The sequence below is a fragment of the Argopecten irradians genome, chromosome 8 (genome assembly GCF_041381155.1).
Source record: "Argopecten irradians isolate NY chromosome 8, Ai_NY, whole genome shotgun sequence".
NCBI classification, from domain to species: domain Eukaryota; kingdom Metazoa; phylum Mollusca; class Bivalvia; order Pectinida; family Pectinidae; genus Argopecten; species Argopecten irradians.
Window position 1 is genome coordinate 36,143,114 of NC_091141.1, and position 24,476 is coordinate 36,167,589.

At 37.7% G+C, this 24,476-nt stretch overlaps 2 protein-coding genes across 7 annotated transcripts in view; one reads left to right on the plus strand and one right to left on the minus strand.

Moving 5' to 3' along the window:
- Positions 1-7,123, minus strand: part of LOC138330240 (myotubularin-related protein 13-like) — a 79,681-nt gene extending 72,558 nt beyond the window's left edge. For all 5 annotated transcript variants that reach the window (XM_069277709.1, XM_069277707.1, XM_069277706.1 and 2 more), the window contains exon 1: positions 6,976-7,123. In XM_069277709.1, coding sequence (XP_069133810.1) covers positions 6,976-7,030 — 55 coding nt within the window. In that variant the 5' untranslated portion in view covers positions 7,031-7,123. The remainder of the gene's footprint in view (positions 1-6,975) is intronic.
- Positions 7,124-8,782: 1,659 nt separating this feature from the next.
- On the plus strand, positions 8,783-21,623 carry LOC138330242 (uncharacterized). 2 transcript variants are annotated; one of them, XM_069277710.1, is made up of 13 exons: positions 8,783-9,056; positions 9,617-9,874; positions 10,295-10,416; positions 11,207-11,348; positions 11,797-11,907; positions 12,045-12,192; positions 12,886-13,008; positions 13,572-13,676; positions 14,100-14,173; positions 14,514-14,615; positions 15,131-15,179; positions 16,048-21,189; positions 21,485-21,623. In XM_069277710.1, exons 1-12 carry the CDS (start codon positions 8,886-8,888, stop codon positions 21,180-21,182), a joined length of 6,540 nt encoding a protein of 2,179 aa, XP_069133811.1. In that variant the 5' UTR covers positions 8,783-8,885; the 3' UTR covers positions 21,183-21,189; positions 21,485-21,623. The 2 variants fall into 2 exon arrangements, with proteins under 2 accessions (XP_069133811.1, XP_069133812.1); XM_069277711.1 differs by lacking the exon at positions 13,572-13,676.
- Positions 21,624-24,476: the final 2,853 nt, after the last annotated feature.

The window sequence follows — 24,476 nt, forward strand, 5'->3', positions numbered from 1 at the left end:
GAATTTGACATTTATACAACCATTTAACCTTCATGTGACCTTTAGTATTGATGCAAACCTAAAATTATAACTCTGCTGCTATCTGTATGTATCTGACTGGTACATTTTCAATTCAAATAAATGAATTCAGGTACATACCATATTTATTCATAATTAAAACATCACCAAATCTAGTATTTTAAAACCATAGATTATAAATTATGAAATATAATTCCCTACACATAATCTTACAGGCATAATTCCCACAGAAATCCTTAATTTAATTTTCAGTTAATTCCTCGAGTCATAAAAAAATCTTAATACAACTCATATCCCCATACATCAAACTCGCCACGTACCTCTATATAAAGTCTAATTATTTCTACAAGCTTTATTTAGGTATCAACGCCCTGTTTAATTGAAGTGCATAAAGACATCATCCCAATCCACTCCTCCCAGCTGCCAACAATATATACCCAGAGCTGATCCTTCTTAACTCATTCATCCCTGAATTTTCATAATGGACTGGCCTGGTCTTTGATTTAGAAGAGTCTAAATTTGTGTTCAGGGGGTGAAGTTTGCAGCAGAGGAGGCACATAGACATTGTATACATCACCAGCTGCTTTATGTAAAGCACCCCCTAGTCTGGAGGAGGGTTCAGACCTGGAGTACAATTATCCCAAATCAATGCTTCTACAGCAGACATCCTTCAATTAACAACCTCCAATGGTCTCCAGACTACTTCCATCCACCCAACTCTTCACTCCAACTTTGAACCCAGACCATGCTATTTTTAGGGGCTATAATCGTGTGTGTGTGTGTGTGTGTGTGTGTGTGTGTGTGTGTGCTGGATACTTCTTCCAGACTGGCCACAAGTGTTGAGATTATTTTAGATTATCAAAATATATAGAATTGGGCTTAATCTTTTCGGCCTGAAGATCATATATTCTACATAAATTGATGAATTGAGTTAACTACTTCATATATTCACATCATCCACTTTTTGGTATATTTTGAGGAAAACTTTGATTTCATATATAATTAATTAATTTCTCATGAAGTGTTACCTACATTGACCAAATACTAATTTCAGAACTTTTGTGCTATTTCAAAGAACTCAAATTATTTTTTTAGGAAACTACCTTCATTTAAACATTTTTCAATCCATGCAGAATTCATCACATTTTTTCAGAGACCAGAAACAAACAAACATTTTGAAAATTCTTAAATCATGAAAAATTTGACTATTATTGTTGGTAATGAATAACTACCTCAACTAATCATGACCTGACCGGACTACAACTTCAGAATCCTGACAATTTTTAAGGGCCTAATCAATCGTTTTTCGGAACACAACTAACTTGAATATCCTGAAGCTATTTTTGGGAGTATAATTGTGACATGTCAGTAGCTATAGGCCTATGGCCCGCTATATAACCCCCCCTATACAATGTGGAGATGGAGTCTGTCTGTAGTTTTCTAGTAGCTTGTACATAGAAATTCCATTGTAATCAACTGGAACATATCCCTAATTATGCCCCGAATTTAGAAAGCAGATACTGGCATTTGGTTTGTTTTGTAAGGTCTTCGGGATTTTTTTTCTCAAGTGTTTTTATTTTCTGCATATTCTGCAGTGCATTGTCGATAATGCTGTTTGAAACATGCACTCTATATCAGCTATTTAGATTAAGAGTTATGTACATGCATGATTCTTGGAAAAAACAGATTCATCAATACACTACGTATATAAATTTCAGGGATGAATGCATGAGTTGATAAATAGTGAGCATGAATTTTCTTGATTTTCTCAAGAGTCTGAGCAAATTTTGAGGTTTCAATTTTTTTTCTCTTGTTGAATTATGTGGTTTAGATTTTTAAAAATTAACTGCACTTGCGGGATTCTTAAGTTTCAAATGAAACATTTAGAATGCCATAACATATCTAACTGAAATTACTCAGCTTGTTAAGTGTCGTAAATATTCGTCATTTCCTCAATAAAACATCATAATGCACTAATAGTTTGGTTTTATTATTAGTTTAACGTCCTATTAACAGCCAGAGTCATGTTGGAATATGGCAGGTTTGGTGGTGGAGGAAAGCCAGAGTACCTGGAGAAAAACCACCAACCAACGGTACACTAAATAGATGAATGTGATATACGTATATACCTGGGGATTAGTTTTGCTTGCATGGTTTAACATTCAACTATAATTATCAGTCAGCTGGCTTTAAATCTAAATGTATACTTTATGAAACATATGTATTATTTTCAAGATATACAACATATTTTAGATAAAAATAAATCAATAGTTTTTACCGATGGAGGAGCTTTATAAGCTAGGCGACCATGTAATCAGTACTAGTTTTAAATGGATTTTTAATAGACAATTTCATGAGTAGTTAAATTTCATCACCCCCATGTATCGTTTATTTAGCACATCGACCAGAAATAAAAATAAATGATTTGTTCCACTAGTAAACCAAAGCAATGCCAGTATTAACTATATATACACACACATTATACCATTTAGATTGTGATATTATATATATACTCCCACGAAGTGTCGGTTTATCACACGAAATGTACTTGTACATTGTACTGGTATGCTATAGCTAATTGTTTCATGGTCGTTGGTTGGGATATACATGTACTTCAATTGCAATGACTTAATTATGTCGCATTGCCACTATGCATGATAGCGGCGCCCTCACTAATTGGACATATCGCAGACTAGAGGTTTGGTTTCTGAGGCAGTCGACCCAGCCCAGCAGGTACATTTAGATTAGAGTCTAAACAAAAGTTTCCAGACTTTCCGAAATTAGCTACAACACACCAATATCAGGTTCAATAGGAGTCGCCCATCTCATGGTTTTGTGAAAATATTCATGGAATTCAAGGAAAAATGTCCTTAACTTCCCATCATTTGATCAAATATTTTACACCATTGAACAAATTTTCATGAAGATCAAAACTTAAAGATATCTACAAACCAAAATTTTGAGTAGATGTCTAAAATGATTAACTTACAGGAAATGCAAGTCAGTAAACGCAACCAAGGTCAATAAACAAATTTAAACTTCCATAATTTTCACAAATAGAGGTACGCTTACAAAGACCTGGAAATCATTTAAGTCAGTTAACCAGGATTGTAAAATTGTTCAATTCCTGTTAACAACATACTATATTCGCCACAATTAGCGCCCAGGGCGCTTATACAATTAAATAATTGTAACAAAGGGGGCTCTTATTATTAATGAACCAAAATGTAAGTTGTGTACGAAAAAAGTCAGCCATATTTAAAATCTCTCTGTACTGATCATGGTACAGTAAAGATTCAAAAGTAAAGACTCGCAAGTTCATGTAATATGGGATACAATGCTGATTTTAGAGACATCACATGTTGAAAAACATTGTTAAATTGATGGAAAGTAGCATTTATACAACTTCAACTTTTCTCCAGAAAAGGGGAGGGGCACTAAATTACGGCAAATATGCTGGTAGTACGGTTAATTAGTTATTGGAATTTACTGACTATGTAACTCTGCATATTACTCCGGATTCATAAGTACAGTACTACATTTGTAGAAAACATAGCAGCACCTGTGACTGATTTCCACACCTGTCCACAGGAATGATGATATGCTTGACTATATAGCTTTTAACATACTGGTATGGTTTTTATGTTCCCTACTACCTGACCCCTGGGCTATATATATTTATCACAGATAAATAATCTCTAGTCTTAATCACACGTCGGTCATCGGTCATTGATTTAGTAACGAATTATAATACTTGTATAGTACAACATCTTATACACATATTTTGTAAATAAATAGATAAAAAGTTCAAGTGAACAGTTGATGACAAAGCACCTATCTAAACTTGATTCTGTTTCTATCGTCATGCATGATGTCACAAAGTTTCGTTTTTAAAATTTAGTCATTTCCAATCTCTAAAGGTGACGTGACTTTAATTTCAATTAGGTTTCTTTAACAATAACTTTTTAAAAAAAGGTAATATGCATCATTAATGATTCTGAGTTGCTTCAATATAAGTATCTAATACATGTGCTAACCGTAGAATATCAGTCATCCAATTATTTAGTATTGGGGATACCAGGGTAATGAACATTTTGCCATTCTGACCAGAGATAATAACAGAAAAACAGACACCTTAACCACTTAAAAAGCTTGAATACCACAAAATTAACCCAGAGGTAGAGGGCTAGTGGTAGAATATCAGACACCTTAACCACTCATCCACCATAACCCACGGAGGGCTAGTGGTAGAATGTCAGACACCTTAACCATTCATCCACCATAACCCACGGAGGGCTAGTGGTAGAATATCAGACACCTTAACCACTCATCCACCACAACCCATGGAGGGCTAGTGGTAGAATGTCAGACACCTTAACCATTCATCCACCATAACCCACAGAGGGCTAGTGGTAGAATGTCAGACACCTTAACCACTCATCCACCACAACCCATGGAGGGCTAGTGGTAGAATGTCAGACACCTTAACCATTCATCCACCACAACCCACGGAGGGCTAGTGGTAGAATGTCAGACACCTTAACCACTTATCCACCACAACCCATGGAGGGCTAGTGATAGAATGTCAGACACCTTAACCATTTAGCCACCACAGTCCAAAGGTGGAAGGCTAGTGAAAGAATGTTGGGACACTTAAACCACTGGAATACATGTACAGGTAAAATGGTATACACCTTAATTCACCATGCAGCCATACTGAAACCCAGAGATGAAGGACTATAATTATGATAAAATGTTTGACACCTAAATAATGTGGCCTCTGTGGTCACTTCATTCTAAATATCAAATCACATGGAATATTGTGACAATAAATTGCTACCATTATGAAATCTAGCCCTATACTAACATCTCTATTATGGTTTTTCATCAAAATTTAAAACACAAAGTTGGAAATAAATGGTTAGAGATTCATAGCTTGAGCAACGGAAAAATTGTTTTCTAGACAATAAACTGGTTTTAACAGTAATTTAAAGAATGTTTGATGAATTGCAAAACAATACCTGTACAATGCACAGAACTATATAATATATATGTACAGTATAATTAACATACTGTATATATATACAATTAATAAAATTAAAATGCACCCACTGTGACAGCTGAGTGGCTTTTGAAAAGTTTTATTTATTGCACATAAATGCATACAAAGCAGACGTCGTATAAATATGACAATACTGCTATTTACACTGCAACTATCTAATGGATTTCAAACTAGCTATAAATATGAATTCTGGATAATTTTTTTTAGATGTTTTGGAGGAGAGCTATTTTGTTTAAAACATGAAGATTTAGAAATAATGTTATTGTAGCTATAACACGTATGTAAGTACCCTGCAGGTAAGAGTGTTAGTATTGTTCCTGCTGCCCCCTAATTCGCATGATTGTAAAAGGCGACGGAATTCGAGATCTGGTCTTTTCTTCCCAACTTGCTTTCTTTTTCCAAAAGTCTCCCTAATTAAATCATTCACCCCTGAAGACGCATTTAGACTCTTCTAAATCAAAGACTAGACCAGTCCATTATGAAATTTCAGGGGTGAAAGAGTTAACACCACCTCACATATGTACTTTAATTTACATGTTCGTCCTTGTGTGGTCACTGAGGTAAAATCTAGGTTCTGTCACCTGGATGATAACCGTGCATATATACATTTAATGAGAATGGGGTTGTCTGTTGTCAGTATAATGTGACTGCGGGTTGGGTCAACTTGGGTGAGTGTCATTTTGTCTCCTTGGCAGTATTCTTCTTCAGTGGGATAGCACTATAAAATGGACAGGAGTTACACTGAGTTTACCAAGGAGACACAACAAATCAATTTGAACCAGTCCCCAAGAACACATTGTCCCTTTTCCCCAGGAACAATACAGAATATCAATAAATTAATATTTTAAACATGGGGGAGTGATCTGGTGTGATACTTTGTCAACAAACTTTTTTCTGCTGTATGACATGACCTTATTATGTATTTCAAGATACAAAGTGAGACCCTAAATTATTTAAATATAATCTGACAACCAGAACATTGAACAACACCAAAAGTGATATAAATTACTGATCAACACTTACTTTTTTGGTATTTGTAATACATGTCCATGCTCTCATTTGAAATTGAATGAAACATGGACATATTAAATTAATGCATTGTTTAATTTGATAATTGCCCAGTTGTAAGACCTACAGCACATCCCGCTGAATATTCACTTATAAGCAGTCAACAGACCACAAGAGTTTGTTCTAGCCCCATATACCTTCATGAAGAGAACCACAGTTGAAAAACCGAAGTCAATGGTTTGATGTTCATGCATCGAGTAAATGAAAAGTTGTCTGCAAGTTACAAAATTTAATCAAATTATAAGAGATAATCTTGATATAAATACTGATAATAATTTTGACAACAATGCAGATATAGTTTTACCTAATGGCTTTGACTAGTGGTGACCTTATATAGTACGTAGTCAATATATTTTGCACTTTGCATGCTTCTCATTAATAACAAGTCTGGTTACACCACTGCAACGACTCTGATCCCAATTTAAATCGGCCCAGACTCAGCAATCTGATATCGGAAGTCTTCTAAAGGTTATATAAATAATCCGAAACTTCACCGACCGCTGTCTTTCGTCTGAAGTTTGTTTACATAGTTTTGAGATCAAGCTCGTCTGGTTAGGATAACGATAGTTTTATATATCAAAGTTCAACCAAACGGCGCATATTTATTATGTTTAGAAATTACACAAAAATACTGAAAATAACAATAAAAACACATACATGTGTACGTCTTATAAACGCAGAGTTACGACATATACTTCATTTACAATCGACATCCAATCATGATCATAGTTCGTCATCCCCCCCCCCCTTTCCTCCCTCGTCAAATATTATGTGCATGCATATTTATAACAGTACTAATAAATGCAATTTATGAATCATTAACTTACTTTCTTTCTCATGGTCATATCCTACCACGACAAAGTAGTCGGCCAAGCGAGACATCGCACAAAGTACCGGGAAATCGCTTCGTGGCTTCCCGATTCCATTACACAGTCGCCATCTTGTTTTTCAATAACTGTCAGCACAGCTGCCGCACGTTATTCACATTTCCGGAATAATTGGGCTAAGGGGAACAACTCTTCTAAGCGCCGAGTCTGAGGCTGAGCTGTCAACATTGGAGAATAATATTACCATATTCACCACACTAAGGCCTTTTAATTTCCTACTGCAGTTTAATTTGTTATCGATTTTGAGTCTGAAGAAAATGCAAACTTTCACAGTTACTGTAAATAAAACTTAATGTAGGCTTACTTGTATTTACTTTCATATAAAGTTTATTTTTTTTAAACTTTCTGTTTATTTGTTTTTATATTTCTAACATTATTCAACACGGAGCGCAAATTAAAAAAAAAAATCCGTATCGATATATCATAAAGAGTAAACCAGAAATGCAAAAGAAAGGACCATCTTTACTCAAACAGTGCTGATGGCAATAGGCCTAGCGACGATATTGGGTGAGTGTACAGTAATTATAGGACGGTGGTTTTCTCCGGGTACCCCGGCTTTCCCCAACCAAGCAAACGTGGTACGTTTTAAGATTCTTGCTCTTAAAAGAGGGTAAAACAAAATAAACTCCAAACTATTACACTATTACTTTTTAATTTAAAGAGTACATTTGATGAATGATTAGAATGCGACGGCCAGGTCAATATTCAGTTTTCTATGTCAATTTATGTTTACTAAAGTATAATTGTATTATAAAACAGTTTTATACTTGTGGTATACGTGTACACGTCTAATAACAGAACACGGGAAAAGGGCTATGAAATTGCTACATTGAGGTTTTTTTTTCTTCGTTTTTGTTAGTTTAACGACCTATTAACAGCTTGGGTAATGTAAGGACGTGTCAGGTTTGTTGGTTGAGGAAGGCCGGAGTACCCGGAGAAAAATCACCTACCAACTGCCTCGCATGGGATTCCACCTATCACATGTCGGGGCGGCCACTGCGGCCCACCACATTGGAGGACTGACACATATCAATCAAAAGACATATATACATGTGCATGTGTTGTAGTTAAATAGACAAAGAAAAAATGCTCATGAAAAAAACTTAGAAATGTATTGTATAGATGAACCAAAAGAATTATTCAAAAGAGTTACAGATAGCAAAAACGCTATGGAGGTTAGATTTTGTCCGATAGAGGTTTTTGTACATGACATAATATTTTTCATTATATTCAATTATATATGTTTTTTTTTTGCCTCTAATTTCCTCGTACATAACTTTATAAATTTAGGCCTACATGATAATTAATTCATAATTAGACCATCGCGCAAGGTTGTCTCAACACTCGCTATATACATATACACATGTACAAAAAAGACTAACAGATTGTAACAACCAGCACATGTTTTATCCAAATCACATCACTATATATATTTTTTCTTCTATGTACAGAATATATAGCTTCGAATATTTGTATTACTACTTCGGATATTTATTTCACATTCCACTTTTCTCTTACCCTTTTTTTTCTAGACTGATTCTCATATCATTATACTGCTATAAATATATATTAATGCGATTATCATAATCTTTATCTGGTGGAAATAGAGATAATTTCACAGAAAGTATTCTACTTTCATAAATCTGTGAAAATGACGTGATACATTTTATAAGCTCGACACACCCTTTTTTATCATGCCAACTTCCCCATACTCTAATCGTGACGTCATTATACTTGTGACGTCATAATGCCTCAACGGTATCTCAATCGAGCCAAATGGATTGCTGTTTGGTCAATGGAATCTTTTCAAGTGAAATGATTATGGACCTTACGTAACGCCAGAATTCATCATGGACCGATTGTCACTCTCAAGACGTCCAAGAATAGTTGAGAAAGAGAAATGTCTACCAGCAGGGGACGGTTTACCGTCATGGACAAATCTGCCGTTAGATGCGAAGTTTCCGATGGTCCCGAATCCAAAAGGGTCAATGGTGTTTTGTTCCACTAATCTGTGTGAAACGGTAAGGAACTAAGTTGGCTTTTCCAACTTAATTTTCATATTATCATTTAGGGATACATCGGGTATGAATATATATATACATATATATATATTTCAGTATAAAACCTAGTCTGCGTACCGTTCTGTTGGCAAGATAGCGTTTTCTGTTTCTGGTTATTGTATAAAGTTCGGTAGCTGGAAATATGAGATAGGCCTAGGCATTAAATTCTTCGCAATGCTTCTAACCATTACAGTTCCAATGACGATGTAGAACTATATTTCGTGCTGCGTTTCTTTTTCTTTTTCAATGTTGCGAGTGCAGTTTCCATCTTCAAAACACCAGGGGTTACTATCACTATCGTAATATCCACCCTGGGCCTTACAAAGACTTCATTTGAAGATTACAGGATATAATGACAGTGGTTACAAATGGAATATCGAGACAGTGGGTCTTTATTTCTTCTGAATCGTCCGTCTCATGCAATGTCATGCATAGTAGATTTCGTATTAAACGTCTACACAAACTTACAAACTTATTGATTTTATATATTGAGCTATCACTTGCTTTCTTTGTTGCTATAGAAACACAAATCTTCGCGCCATTATGACTTTGACCTCAGTGACCCCTACTGTCACGTGTTCTCTAACGATTACCACCCGCTGCATGACCGCCATCTCCGGAACCACTTCAATCAGCCCCAGATGCGGCGCCATTTGCAGAGAAATGATTTCCTCACAGACGACAACAAGGTCGTGTGTACTCTTAAGGAGTTCAACAGGTACCGTCAGTACCTCAGGAGGGTCTGTCTCATGGAACTGGCGAGGGAGCAGAGAATTGAGGTATCAAATCTTCGCAATTACTATTTCTCTCTTTCAGGTATTAAATCTTATTCAAATACCACCTAGTTCTCCCATCCACCCCGGATTTTTAAAATGAAACGAATTCCAGTTTGTAAACTTGATTTCATGAATGCGCGGTTTCACAAAGTATAGTATTTTTTTTTTCATGAACAAACTTTATGACCAGTAAACAATTCATTAAGTATTTGGTGATGTGCGAGCCGAAAGATAGTCACTTTTCATTTTCACTAGACACTAAGATCATCCAACATCCTTTTGTCTAAACTACTGGTACCTTGAGCTTTGACGGAGGTAGTCACAGGCGACGTTAAAACGTCATTTTGATTTGCTAAACAATACTTTACTTCAAAGATTTTTGTAAGGATTGTGAGAAATATATATTTTAAAATATTTACACAGAAAGAGAATTACCTTAACGCCCAGAGGGATATCATGGACAGCACAGCGGAGAAACCTACGGACATCCGTATCCGTCAGGTCCAGGAAAACCTGGAAAAGCAGAGAACGCTGACAAGGAAAAGGTGAGGGTTAAAACGTTATTAGGTAGTGACTTTATCACATTTGGGTTTAATTAAGCATAATTCAGTATTTTTTAATTTCATCGGGGTATGAAAGAAATTTTGTTTGCAAACTGTGTGAATAGCGGATTCACACAGTTTGCAAACAAAATTTCTTTCATACCCCGATGAAATTAAAAAAACCAATGACTTCAATGTTTATAATTAATTTTCCAGGCTATTTTATAAAATGAAATACGATTACGCGTACGATTCCATTGATTTTTTCCAAAGGATTATTTTTTTCCAAATCAATACTCAACGTCAATGTTTCTATTTTAACGTCACGATAACGGCGGGTTTCCGCGCCATTCTCGGATTTTCTTTTCGTTTTTGTATGAAAAAATGAATAGGCCAATCAGAAAGCCAGAAGCAAAGAGAAAATTAATTATTGACAAATGTTGGCACTCTCAAATTTCACTACACGAAAAATAATCGAGAGAAGTTTCCCACGGTCTTTTGTTGATTTTCCATATTACACTTGAATCATAAAGTATGGTTTGAATATTGGCATGGGTTTGCGTTCTGATAACGCATTGAGAAATGCTCAATTTTATTATTATATACAACAATGTACATTTTGATTGGTCTTTCTTATCGTTTCCCGTGGTTATAGGGTCGAAGAATTGCTACAAGAAAAGTCGGGTTTACGTTCTGATAACACATTGAAAAATTAATTTTAATACGATACTGTAAATTATGATTGATCTAAGCCAGGATTTAAAGTTCTTTCTGACACTTTTCGTGGTTATAGAATCGAAGAGTTGCTACAAGAAAAGTCGAATCGACTGCAGCGCCGTCTAGGAGAAATGCAGGAGGCGAACACGAGGCGAGATCTATTACGTCAGCAGGACGAGAGTAAACGCCAGGCAGTGATTGCTCAGCATCATTTACAGGTATGGCATTCAATCCGTCAACAGAATCACCATCAATCTTGGATTAAACCAATATTTTTTATACGTTCACTCGCCGCAAGCATTACAAGACGTTAAATTGATGCCCTATCACGGGCGTTTTCAAATACTTTTCCGAAATTCAATGAAAAAATGCACGTCTGTGGCCATGGCGACAAAATTGTTGTCACTCACATGACAAACTCGTAGGTTTTGGACATGTAAACACGTTATCAACATTATGCAAAACAACTTTAAAGTAAGCTCTGGTGCATCTGTAAATCCATTTGAAAGGCTAGTGTCATATTTTAACCAAAATTTCAGAGTTTGGACTCAAACAATTCAAATCTACAAAATACAACATCACTGCCGGTAATGAATCTTTAGACCAAGACGTTTTGCGTTAAAGCTTTTAAATAGTTTTAAATATGTCCTATATTTCCTATTTTAGGAGAAGAAACGGACGCGAAGACTTCTGCAGCGATGGAAAGTTCGTGATCGTCAACACACCCAACGGATGGACGACAAGAAGAAACAGCGAGTGTACGACCAGAAAAAGAAGGTATTAGAAATCAAATTATATTATTAATTCGGGTTTGGTTTTGACTGAAGTAGTTACATTGTTGAGACATTTGAGTGTTCAAAGTACAGAATAAAAATTGAGGTTTGCGGGTGACGTGAAAAAGATTTCCTTTACAGAGCTTCGAAATGTGGGAAACCCGAAAACACATACAAAGAGAACGAATTGAGCGGGAAGCGGAGATTCTTAGGCGTGAAAATGAACGTCGGGACAGAAATATTTCTCTGAGAGATCGCCTCCTAGCTGAACAGCGGAACAGAATTACAGGTAGGTGTATCTGTACGACAACAGTTGTGTTTATAACCTGCCGTGTGTTTATCGAACTCACACAAGTTGTACTGAAGTGGCGGCACCAATATGAAAGTTTCCTTCTTAACAATAAAGCAGAAACACTTCAAACATCTGTTCTTAGATGCTTTATTCAAGCATTGGTGACTCTATTTCTTTAACTTCATCGGGGTAAGGAAAACCATTTGTTTACAAACTGTGTGAATCCGCGTAGATTTCAGTTGTTTCTTTTTTAATATGGAAGCGAACATTTGTTTGTCGGACATTTACTAGTTTCCATTTTGATATACACGTATGCTTGCCTTTAGGCGTAACACTGTCAACTTTAAGAAATCTTCTTTTTATCACACAAAAGAGTTTATCAAAGACATCGAACAACTCGCCAAGATGAACAGGGATGTGAAAAGTGTAAGGGTTTACCTTCCGACGATAAGTGGTTGATAACCACACAAAACAAGATGTCACAAATATCTTACAACTGTTTTGCTACATTGGTATCATCCGTTTTCTTTAACAATATGATACACGACATTCTTGGTAACTCATTTCTGAGATATGTCCTGAAAGACGAAAAATAGATTAAATGGAAATTTTCTTAAAATCATGTGTTTTTTGTGAAACTTCAACAGAAATATGAAAATGTATACGTTGTATACTTAAAATATTTATCAGCACAACTGGACGCCATGAAGGAGACGATGCGAAGACAGAAAGCGGAAAGGGAAAAGCGATGTGCACGCCGTCTGGAAAAGAAGCTTGCTCTTGCGGAACTGAGAGCTTGGGCGCGGCACCAAGGTTGGTACAAGGCAAAGAAAACATCTAACGAATAAACTGCATTTGTGAAAAGAAAACCTCAAAATTTATGCGATCTTAAAGTTACCTTTTAGATTGGTGGTATCTGGCCAATCTCACGAATGTGCTCTGGTTCCAACTTGACGGTATGTAGCAAACCTGGCATCATTAATTTTTGGGTTTTTTTTTCTTCCAGATCTAGTTCAATCTGTGTTTGAATACTATAAAGTGCTTTTATTTCGCGTGGGTTGATATTTCACAGTTGTCGCGATTTGTTTCAAAGCTCGAATTAAAGAAACAAAAATTAAAATTAAATATTGTGAGTGATGTATTTTAGCAAATAAATTCCAAATTCGAAAAACAAGAGGACAATGTCAAATTAAAGCACTTTACAATATATGGAAACCACCACTAATTCTTCCAGGCTATTCCAGTTATTCGTCTAAAATATAATAATTTATTCACTGATTAGTTTAACGTCTTTCATAACCGGGACAGTTTCACAATACTAAATGTCGATCGAGAGCAACAGGATAATTTCACTTGCCAAATCATCGCCGTTTTAGGTAAGAGGAGGCGAGCACGAAGAACTAGGTTCAGAAGTATGTGGAACTTGGGCGAAACTATGGATAGACTTATATTCAGCGACGATGAAAATGATTTTCTCCAAGGTATCATCTTAACTAGATCTAAAATCAAAGGCGGTTTATTGAAATGAATAGACAATACCTCTTACTTTCATTAAAAAGAAATAGAGTTGCTTTTGCCTGGAAAATGTGTTTTCCAACGACATGCGAATTCAATTTTTTCGATCATTCCATCTTGATGAAGACCATATTATAGTGCCGATTTTGCACTTTGCCTAATAATTCGGCTTGATTCGTTTCGCATAATCACAGAAAGCATGCTGAATTCCTAAAATGACCATCGACTCAATTTTTCAGTCGATGTTTTCTTTCAGTTTCTTTGCCATATATGACAGTCACGAACCTCACTCTATGTCTTTATGTGTGGTAGGCTTATCAATTATTATGGTACATTTCATAACATATAGTATATATCCTACAGACACATCTGATGTTTGATTTATGTAGATAAAACATCCGCTACGAGCTTCCTTCAGATGCTCAACGAGGCTGTCGATAACCTGCACGGATCGCCGGAAGTGGTGAGTGGAACGACAATTGCACTTCCGCCTACATTTCGGAAGATATTTTACATGAATCAATTTATATGAACTTGCTAATGAACACGAGTTTGAATTATTTTAACATGTTGTTTTCTCATAGAATTTCTTATAGTTCTTATAGGTTTGTAACACCCCCACCTTTCAAAACTCATTTTGTAAAACGGGCGATCACAATTGTAATATCAATTTAGACTAGTTCGTAATCTTCAGAGTATTGCCTAATTAATACTTCCATTGAATCAAGTTTAGGTATCGTATAATTTGTATTCACACTTTAAAATTTTATAATTCTTACATATGTGCTGTTCTAAACCTCTAGATGTTTGCTGAAGAATCCAGACAAACAAGAGAAGATAACGATCGCCTTATTCAGGAACAGGCCAAGCAAATCGTGGAGTCTGTCATTACTAAAGTCACCACGGTAAGTTACCATAGTAACAAGGACATTCAAAATATAACCCGGCCCCGATTTCTTGATACAAGCTTAATCAATAACGAAATGCTGTCACAATTGTTCCCATAAGTTACATGAGGAGGAGAGTTAAGTTTTCACTTTGGTCAATACTCTTTTGTTTCGAAAAATAGGTGCATGTGGACTTTCCAGAATAGTTATGTTTAAGGCAAAGCTAATGATGGGAGGCAAAGACATTCAAACCTGAAATACATATACACGCACGTGTATCAAATGAAATGGCTTATCACCAATCGTTAATCTTTTGGAAAAAATTTTATTTAAAAAAAAAATGAAATTTTATTATACATCAGGAGAACTAAGATAAACAACGATAGTATCTACTCACTTATTTATTACTCAGTCATTATAAAATGTAATTTATACTACCATCGGCTGGATATCTTCATTTTCCCATGCCATTGTCAGTCATAAAAATATGTGTTCATAGAATCACCCGGGATACATTACTTTACATATTTCAGGAGCTTTATCCTGAGTACTTGCGTTCAACGGGACAAGAAGATGGAGACGGTCAGTACTAGAACGAACTATTCTGTATACATGTAGCTATAAATATTGGGGCCTAATTCATATGTAAATCACGTTCTTGTAACCCTTTCACCACTGTAGGCCATAATGGTAATTTACTAAAGTTAAATAGTGATGCAAGAATTAGAACTCGACTATCTTTGACAGAGTTTGAGTGTATCTTTTGGGGACAGTGTAAGTGACATGTGTTACCAACAATACAATCATTCACAATATTTCGACATACTACATGTATTAAATAGACTTTTTCTATGTACAAATTAACCATTGCTTTCCAAGCACAATTACATACTATGCTCCAAATTATTTCCATGTACATGTATATAATATTCCGTGTCCTCACTGATTTTAACATGTTCGCGATCAAGGGCTGTTAAGTATATACTTCGCATTTTGAACTTGCGTTTGATTAATTATTCGTGAAACAATTGAATTTGCGCTTGAGCGCTCTCGCGGAATGACACAAAACATTTAACTTGCGAAAACAAAGTAGGTTACAGTATGTGCTAGTATTTAATCCTGTATTATATTTGGTAAAGACTTTCTGTACATGTTCTTATTTTGGCTCTACGAAATTAATTTTATCTGAATGGTGGAATCATCAAATCGCCCATACACGAATAATTGTTCTATCAAGAACTAACAAAAATTGCAATAAGCACATAATTTATAGCATGCAATGCGTTGAAATATGATATCTGGTAACATATCATATTTGGAGAACCACGGTGGATTGCACAACGGGACGCTACAATACGCGTGACAATATCGCGGTCTCTGACGATGCTAAAATATGTACATCTTTAGCTTATGCCACTATATATAACGATGTGATTGATCTGTACTACAGGGTTAGGACCACAGGAGAAAGCGGTCAAGTTCGGATGTGAGCGAGTCATCACTACTTACCCACGCCCCTCCGTCGATGTAAACAATCTGCGTCCTGTCCAAGAACATGTTCTGACGCCAGTGGCCTCTACCAATGTAATCACGCCATCACTTGGAGGCAACGAAGATTCAGACCATGAGATTGTAGCAAAAATCCTAAATCGTCTTCTTGTCGACTTGAACGACAAAAAACTTTCAAAAGAAGATTTGGTCAAACTGACGTCGTACTCGTTGCAGATTCTCAGTTCGACTGATCAGCCGAGTGATGAGCTAGCAGAACTTGAAACTGGAGAGGTGTATGAAAGCGCTGTTGCAGACGATCTGGTGCATTTCACCATCAGTAAGATTGTAGACGAGGTAAAATCCGGCCAGGTGAGCAGCGAGGATTTGACGGGACTAGCATTGTCTGCCTGGGATATGGGTTACCCTTCTACCGAGGACGGGATCGTGGACACGCTTATAGATGATACTATACAACAAATCATGTCTGACAAGAGCTTCGACAGGGTGTCTTCTGTACACGACTTCATGCTGGACGAGTTTATTGTGAAAACATTGAACGAGGTAAGCAATGACCTCCAGTCTGGCGATTTACCAATGGGTGTGATATCACAGATTCTGGAGCAAATGTCTGAAGTCGTTGATGACCTCCCTGTAGGAGACCCCGACGATCAACCTGACATGTTCAGGCGTCTTTTGGCACGCGTAACCGAAGACGTCATATCTGAATGCAGCGACACGCTCTATAAAGTCGTGAATGTCATCATTACGTCATACCACACTTATAGAGAGTCTTCAACACAGGCATTGTCGGAACTGGTAGCAGACACATGCGGGCGGATCTCAACATATCTTAGCACAGGGGAAGTTCTTGATTCAGATATGAACTTTGAGGCACTGTGTTCCATAGCAATCAAAATCTGCCCAACAACGTTAACCTCACATCAAGTGTGCGAGCTGACCACTACCATTGCTAATATACTTCAGATTAGGACAAATGGACAGAACGTGGATGTAGATAATGTCATACAGCTGTCGAGAGGCCGTATTAGAGGAGTAGGTATTGATAGCCTAAGGGCAATAGCCACAGTCATATTAGAAGCATGTCAGAATATCATTGAAACCAATGAACCAGAGGAAGGGAAACAAGAAGGGGAAAACAAACATGTTTTCCTGGAGGATGTATCCCAGTTTGTAGTCGATATTCTGAAGTTGGTTTCAAGGAGCATCGACAGAGGGAATTTCACAGAGACTGATATACAGGAAATGACAGAGCTTCTTCAACATGTTAGTAGAGGGAATTCACTAGCCGCCACACCAGAGCCGGACAAAAAGAACCTCCTTGTCAACACTTTGGCTTCTATACTTGATGATGTGGAAAAGGGTCGACTGACTACTGAGGAAATGCAAGAACTTGGAAATCATCTCAGATCTTGTGGCGAAAGACTCTTGGGTTCATCACCTACCGCGCACCGCGAAACGTCGAGTCGTGTTGCTTCGTTCACTAGCACTGCTGTGGCAGATAACGTTGTCTCACACGTTTTGTCTTCTATTCAAACTGATATTGACCGAGACGCAATGAATAGAGAATCTCTGAAAGAACTCGCGGTATGCATACTCAAAACCAGAATGTCCCAGGACAAATTGGACACTGAGAGCGATGAGTGCTTGGTAAAGGCAGTTCATTCCAGCCATACACATCCTTCACCGTGCGAGTCTAGATTGGCTGAGGAAGTCGTGTTTGCGACAATCGACAGCATTGTACAGGATTTGAACGAAGGCAAACTGTACCCCGAAGGAATAACATCGTTAGCATCTTCGGCTATATCTTCTATGGCTATTGGATTTACTAAAGCAGAAGATTTGAACCGGCTAGACCAAACCATGAACAAAATATTGGACTGTCTGCGCGAAGACACCATTGGTCGAGAAGAAGCAAAGCGGATGTTTATTGCCATATTGGATCAGTATAAAACTAACTGGAGTACGATGCCACAGGCACCTGACTTGTCCGCGATGTCATCTTCATCTCAAATGGCAGAATCTATCATCCGGGCAACGCTGAAAAAGATTAAACGAGATATCCGCAGTGGAGCATTTACTGAAGCGGAATTGCTTTCGTTGATGGGTAGTACATGTGAAGATGATGGCCCTGCAGTTTCCACTGATGTCGTTAACCTGATATCCGCTACTATTCAAGAAATACGCCATGCCATCGAGGCAGACACAATATCGATTGACGCGCTGTCAAACTTCCTGTCTCTTTTTAAATCTCAGACACAAACAAACCCCGAGGACTTAACTATGGATATTGCCAAGACAAAGTGTCAGGAAGCCGCAAGAGACATTGCTCGACAAGGTGGAAGAAGTGTTTACATAACAGACGTCATTAAGTGTATCAATAACAGTAAGAGAGGTTCAGATACCGGACCAGTGGCTGTTCTACAGGGTCTTCTACAGGTGATTGATTCTAACATTTTGACGAACTTCATTCGAGTAACGCTTCAGAGAGTGATGTCCGATGTTAGCAGTGGTGACAGAATGGGCCAGCCCCAGCAACAGATGTCCGTGTGTGTTAGGTCAGATGCACACTTACAATCTGTGACGTCGCTAATAGCACACAACGTGGTAAGAAACTTGATGGCCAGAATCGACCACACACTTGTGGTTCAAGGAAAGTTATCATCGGATGACGAACTTCTTCCGGTCTCCCTAAACTCAAATGATTACGACTACATTCAGCGCATGTACGAAAACGAACCAGACATGTGCGTATCCTACACCTCGAACGAGATTGGGGGTTTAATCCTGGACACACTCAACAATATTGTTTCTAATTTCCGTCTGGAAGGATCAATGTCTCCGTCAGTTGAGAGGGTATCATCCGACATTTTGCACGATTTCGTCTTGGAGAAACTACAGGGCATAGTGGAAAGCATGCAAGATCAAATGACAATGGGACAACACTGGCAAGGCGATGGAGCGGGAGGACTTGAGACACATGAGTCAAAATCGAAAGTGGCATCTTTCTTAGACATGAACGACAAACAGGCCAGCAAATTTGTGGCGAATGTCTTGCAAGAGGTCGTCCATGATATGACGGATGAGGTTTCATCTGTGTCTCGTGAACAAAATAAAGATGGTAATGTGAATGAACAAACCTCCACTCTAACCCTTGAGGTGGAAAACCTTGTTGTTGCCACGCTTCAGGATATTGTTGATGACTTCGCCGAAGCAGAGCGTGAAAGCTCCCAGAAAATTCAACAAGAGATTGCAAAACGAAAAACATTGGATGCATTGGTGCAGATAAAACGGGATTTGACGGAAGGCCGTGACGATTTTGTAAAGAAAGAAATGTTGCGCATCATAACATCAACTGTGAAGCCAGATCCTGATGAATCAGAGGAAAGTTTCGTTGAAAACACAATAAATTCAATAATCAGCAACATTGAAGTAGACAACATAAGAGCTTCAGACTTGTATCAACAAGAGGCTACTGATAATACTGCCCTTGTTATCCCGCCCACACTAGGCACAGTATCTCCTGGCTCTGTTGAAGGAAGAGATGGGAATCTAGACCGACCGTCAGTTAGTCTACAAAAGATGATAGATGTCACAAATAAGATGCTCCAATTCCACGAAGAGGAAGCTCACAAACAACATGGCACTTCATTTCTCAGTGCAACTTCTTCTGTCGTGCACAGAAGTCATACTCTCTTAAACATTGCAAGTGCTTTACGACACTCCCTTTCCGTGACAATTGATAATGTTAAAGAAGGTAAATTATCAGAAACTGAGATAGTAAACCTAGCAACAGCTCTCTCCCAGACCATGCTAGATGGCGGCGCTGAAAACGTCCTCTCAACTGCTTCGGTTGATGCATCTATAGAGGATTTCATTGTCGTTATGCTAGAAGAAAAGAAACGCGAAATCGAAGAAAATGGATTAGACTCAAAAAGCATTGCCAACGTAACGGATCGCCTACTTGGATTACAATCACAGGGTGGGGCAGAGAGAAGTGGAAGCACTTCCTCCGTGTCATCAGAAAAAATCGCTGATTTTGTTCAAAATATTTTATCAAATATTGCAAACAGTCTTACAAATATGGATATTTCGAATGGTGATACCACTGAGGGTGGCACAGTCGGCGAAGAAATTGAGAAAAGTGAATCCGTCGAAACGCAGCACTCAGGAACAGGAAGTATTAGTAAACAGAATATCAATCCAAATGCAGTTCTCCCGAGGATCAAAAAAGGATACAGTAGCTCAAGCGTTAGCTCGCACATCATCCCAACAAAAATGAATCGTTTCACGGAAGATGTAAAACCGACGGTATCAGCATCGGTAAAAGCAAAAATGTCGCCGGAACAACGTCCTCAGGTAGAAAGGCGGACAGTATGCAAGGATCAAGCTAAAACTGATAGAATAAAGCAAACTCAAAAACAGAAAGGCTCGACTAACTCTTATAAGAAACCCATAGGAACTCCACCATCAAACCAGACGAAAAAGGAAACCAATCAAGCTTTGACTCCTATTAACAGACGCTCGTCAGTTCAATCCTGTCGTACTTCACAAACAACGCCACCAAGCAAATGTGAACGGCAGGTATCACAAACGAAGCTATCCCCTGTGAAGCCAGTACAAACATCACGCAACAATACGCAAAAGCAAACCCACCATGTTCTGCCTTCGGTTTCGGATAAACAAACCCAACAATATTTGCCGGGAGCCGTTAAAGATAAAAAGACACAAACAGATGCGAAGCCAAGTCAGAATAATGTAAAATACAATGGTGCAACAAGAGGTGCGTCCAACAACCATCCGCAGGCAAGAGATTCGAAGCACGGCGCGTTTAGTAGGCCAGCTCAGAGGAAAACTGAAATTGTCTCTGAAGTCAACAGGTGTAAAGGAAAATTGGACAAGAAGTCAAGCAAATCGTCCACAGAGGAAAAATCGGCAACTGATAGCCCACCACCACTGAATCTCGTGCCTCGCTCCCCTCAAGTCGACAAGAAGCCCATACCCATGGAGGTGCAGTCCATCTGTGGTTCTCACAGGACCAGGATCAGGGTTATCAAGGACAATTGTGATATGTAAACTAATAGTAAGTATTCATACTGTATGTAATAACAGTTTGTCAGAATGTATTGTCATCAAGCATAACGGCCAAAATGTCAAAAATTCATCTTCAAGGTTTCCGTTAAAACTCATATTTTTGTCGAAACATCTTTGTTTTTTGCCAAAATACGCCAAATACAATGCAGCCCATGTTCTAAATTACGATCGATATTATATGACGGGGAAATGAAGTCACTGTAAATAGTTCAGATCACCTTTTAAAAGTTGATGCTTATCTTATTAGTTTGAAATTTCTAATGATGTTTTGGGTTTTTTTCCAGATGTGTAGCTGACCAAAAGAAAATATTTGATATAAAGGATTAATAAAAAAAAGAGCATAAATACTTTTTTTGTTTTGTTTTTTTGTTATGAATTCTAGAACGTTTGGGGGGCAATAAAGACAAATACTAGTAAGCCAATTGACCAGCAACCCAATCTGATTAAAACCATCTGTCCGTGGCTTGTTCGTTACCGCCGTTGATAAAGCGTAGACCTAGTAGACGAAGCCATGAACAGTTTTTTAATCAGATTACCAGCAACCAATGTTATTTTGATAACCAATTCGGGACATTCATTTGCATGTCAACAATGTATAAAATGAACTGTTCGGTGCACAGAGATGTTCAATGTTTCCAGTAATGTGATAAGTGAAGTGTGGCCTAAAGCGATCAACCGTGGACCTCTGGCGATCGATAAGAAAAATATTTTGAAAATATATTGTACATACCCAAAGTACTAAAAAAATATATGGGGAAATATTGAACCCTGTCCTATACCCGATGGACGACAGCCGGACAATTTCGGGAATAGGCAGTGCATGATTATGAAAGGGTAGGCGAATGTATGTACATATTGAACTTTTATATGCGTGCTAAACATTGACAATAACTTAATAAATCGAAAATCTGTCTGATTGAATCTTAAAGAGCGGAGATTCGTGCAAACTTACTGAAATTTTGTTAGTTGACGTCAAATAAAGACGGTCTCCTGAGTGTGCAGTGTGTAACGGTATGTGAAGTGCGTGGGTGTTTTGAGACACTTCAACGTGTTTGTGCTGTGGCCACTACCTATCCGAAACGGCTTTTAATTTTCAAACTTAGAATGTAAAACGAGACTGATAATTTGTACTGTCGTAAAAGTTATTAACTTACCGTTAATACTACACGTATCATCACCTTCTGGACAATTTCATGAAAATAGATCGAATGTTTTTATAACGCGGGTCGTCTTATGTTTCCCGCCGTCATCCTTAATTGACTATCACTGCACCAGACGGCAAATCTTCACGGATAACATAGGTAACGCAGGGAATTTGATGATTGTATAGTGCTGTAACATCATCTTAGGCCATCGACATCGATTTCATTATGTTATTTTAACTTTTATTCTTTATTTCCGAAAGGCATCCTCGATACTCCAGGGCTTCCTATCACTTAGGATCTCTACACCCCTGGACTATCTCATAGTGAAATTGAAGGCAGTTCAGCGGAAAAACATTATTTAAACCAATCACAGGCTAGCAAATATCTCCTTTCAAGACTACAGAGAGAGCGACGCCCAACTTCAAAGCCACACAGTCAACCACAGTGTACCGTTATACAGCTCTTTTGATGTACATCAAATGACTAAATTACCTGTTCTATTCTGTTGCCTCCAGTTTTACTATGAGATAGTCCAGGGGTGTAGAGATCGTAAGTGATCGGAAGCCCTGGAATATCGAGGATGTCCGAAAGGTATAGTGGGCCTTCGAACTGAACTTTAGTACATGTCTTACTCCGTTTTCCAATACAATAACGGTCAGTTACGCGTCCATCATTTGCATCCATATTCGAAAGCTGACTGCAATATCTCTTTAGCCTCGCACAACTTTACTACCCTCATCTGTATCGGGTAACAAAGCGTATAGGATATCACAGAATTCTTCACAAAGTCAAATATATGTAGCCATGACAACAATCAATCCCATACCATTTCAAACGATCCTATCATATTGCAAACCAAATGTCATGCACTGCACTATTGTTCATTCCTTTGTGGCTCCTATAGCCGTCGATACAGTTTCCTCGGAAGCGCTTTCCAGAATAATATTTGTAGCATTCACAACCAAGTCACAACTAAGTAATTCCTAAAAAGGTCGAAGGGATATCCGGAAATAACGTGCAGGCTACTACCCAAAACGTCTGTGTGTTGACAGAAAAGTTTTATCAAGATTCGGCGGCGAAATGAAAATGTTCATTCTAATCCTTTTCCTTTGTTTCATCACCTTTACCGAAAGCAAGGGTAAGTATATTCTATATATTTTTATTTTATTTTTTTGCAATGCTAATAAAAAAGCGCCATTTTTGACAAGAATGAAAATCTCGAATGTATTCTAGATTTCGTGTTAAACAAAAATAACAAGGAATATTATCTTTAAATATTTCAATTCATATACAAATATGTGAAGTTGCATATCTAAGAATTATAGCCTTAATTTAAGCGGAAATTGAGTAGCTCAAAACACTTGTACAGATAAATAGAATCTTACATGGGCCTGTCAGGTTGACAGGGATATCTCGACCCGAGTGAAAAATTTTGGCAGGTCAACCCGAGGCTTGATGGTCAAAATCTTTCACGTGGGTTGAGATAACCCTGTCCAGTATGGGAGAAAATGGTTTCCGAAAGGTATAGTAGACAGGGAACGTATATTCGTTCTACCTGCATCTAGACCTGTCTGCATTTCATGGCGATACTCTAGGAGTTACTATCAATGACGTTACATCCCCCTGTTCTATTTCAGAGTAAAATTGGAAGCAACAGAAGTACATCAAATGAATTGTGTAACGGTACATTGTGGTTGACTGTGTTCCTTTGAAGTTGAGTCTCGCTCTCTCTGTAATCTTCAAATGAAGCCTCTATAGGCCAGTAATTGATCAGGTTTTTTTTTTTTATTTATCTTCTGATACCATATACGAGATAGACCACAGGTGATATAACGTCACTGATAGTAACCCCTTGGAATATATTCATGCCAACGCCAGCAGACTACTTAACACCGTTTTATAATTTACTTGAATGTCAATCTTGTGTTTCATCTTGTAGGTGTCTCTGAAGAAGATCTTGTCTGTCAGAATCATGTGGCTGAAGCTATCTGCAGAGACTTTGCTCAGGACGAGTTACAAGGAAAAATGAACAGCTTTTGTAAGGACAAATTCTACTCGTTGATTTGTTGTGAAATGTGCACAGGTCAAGGTCATACCGATTTGTATAGAGATGGACAGAATGGCAAATGGA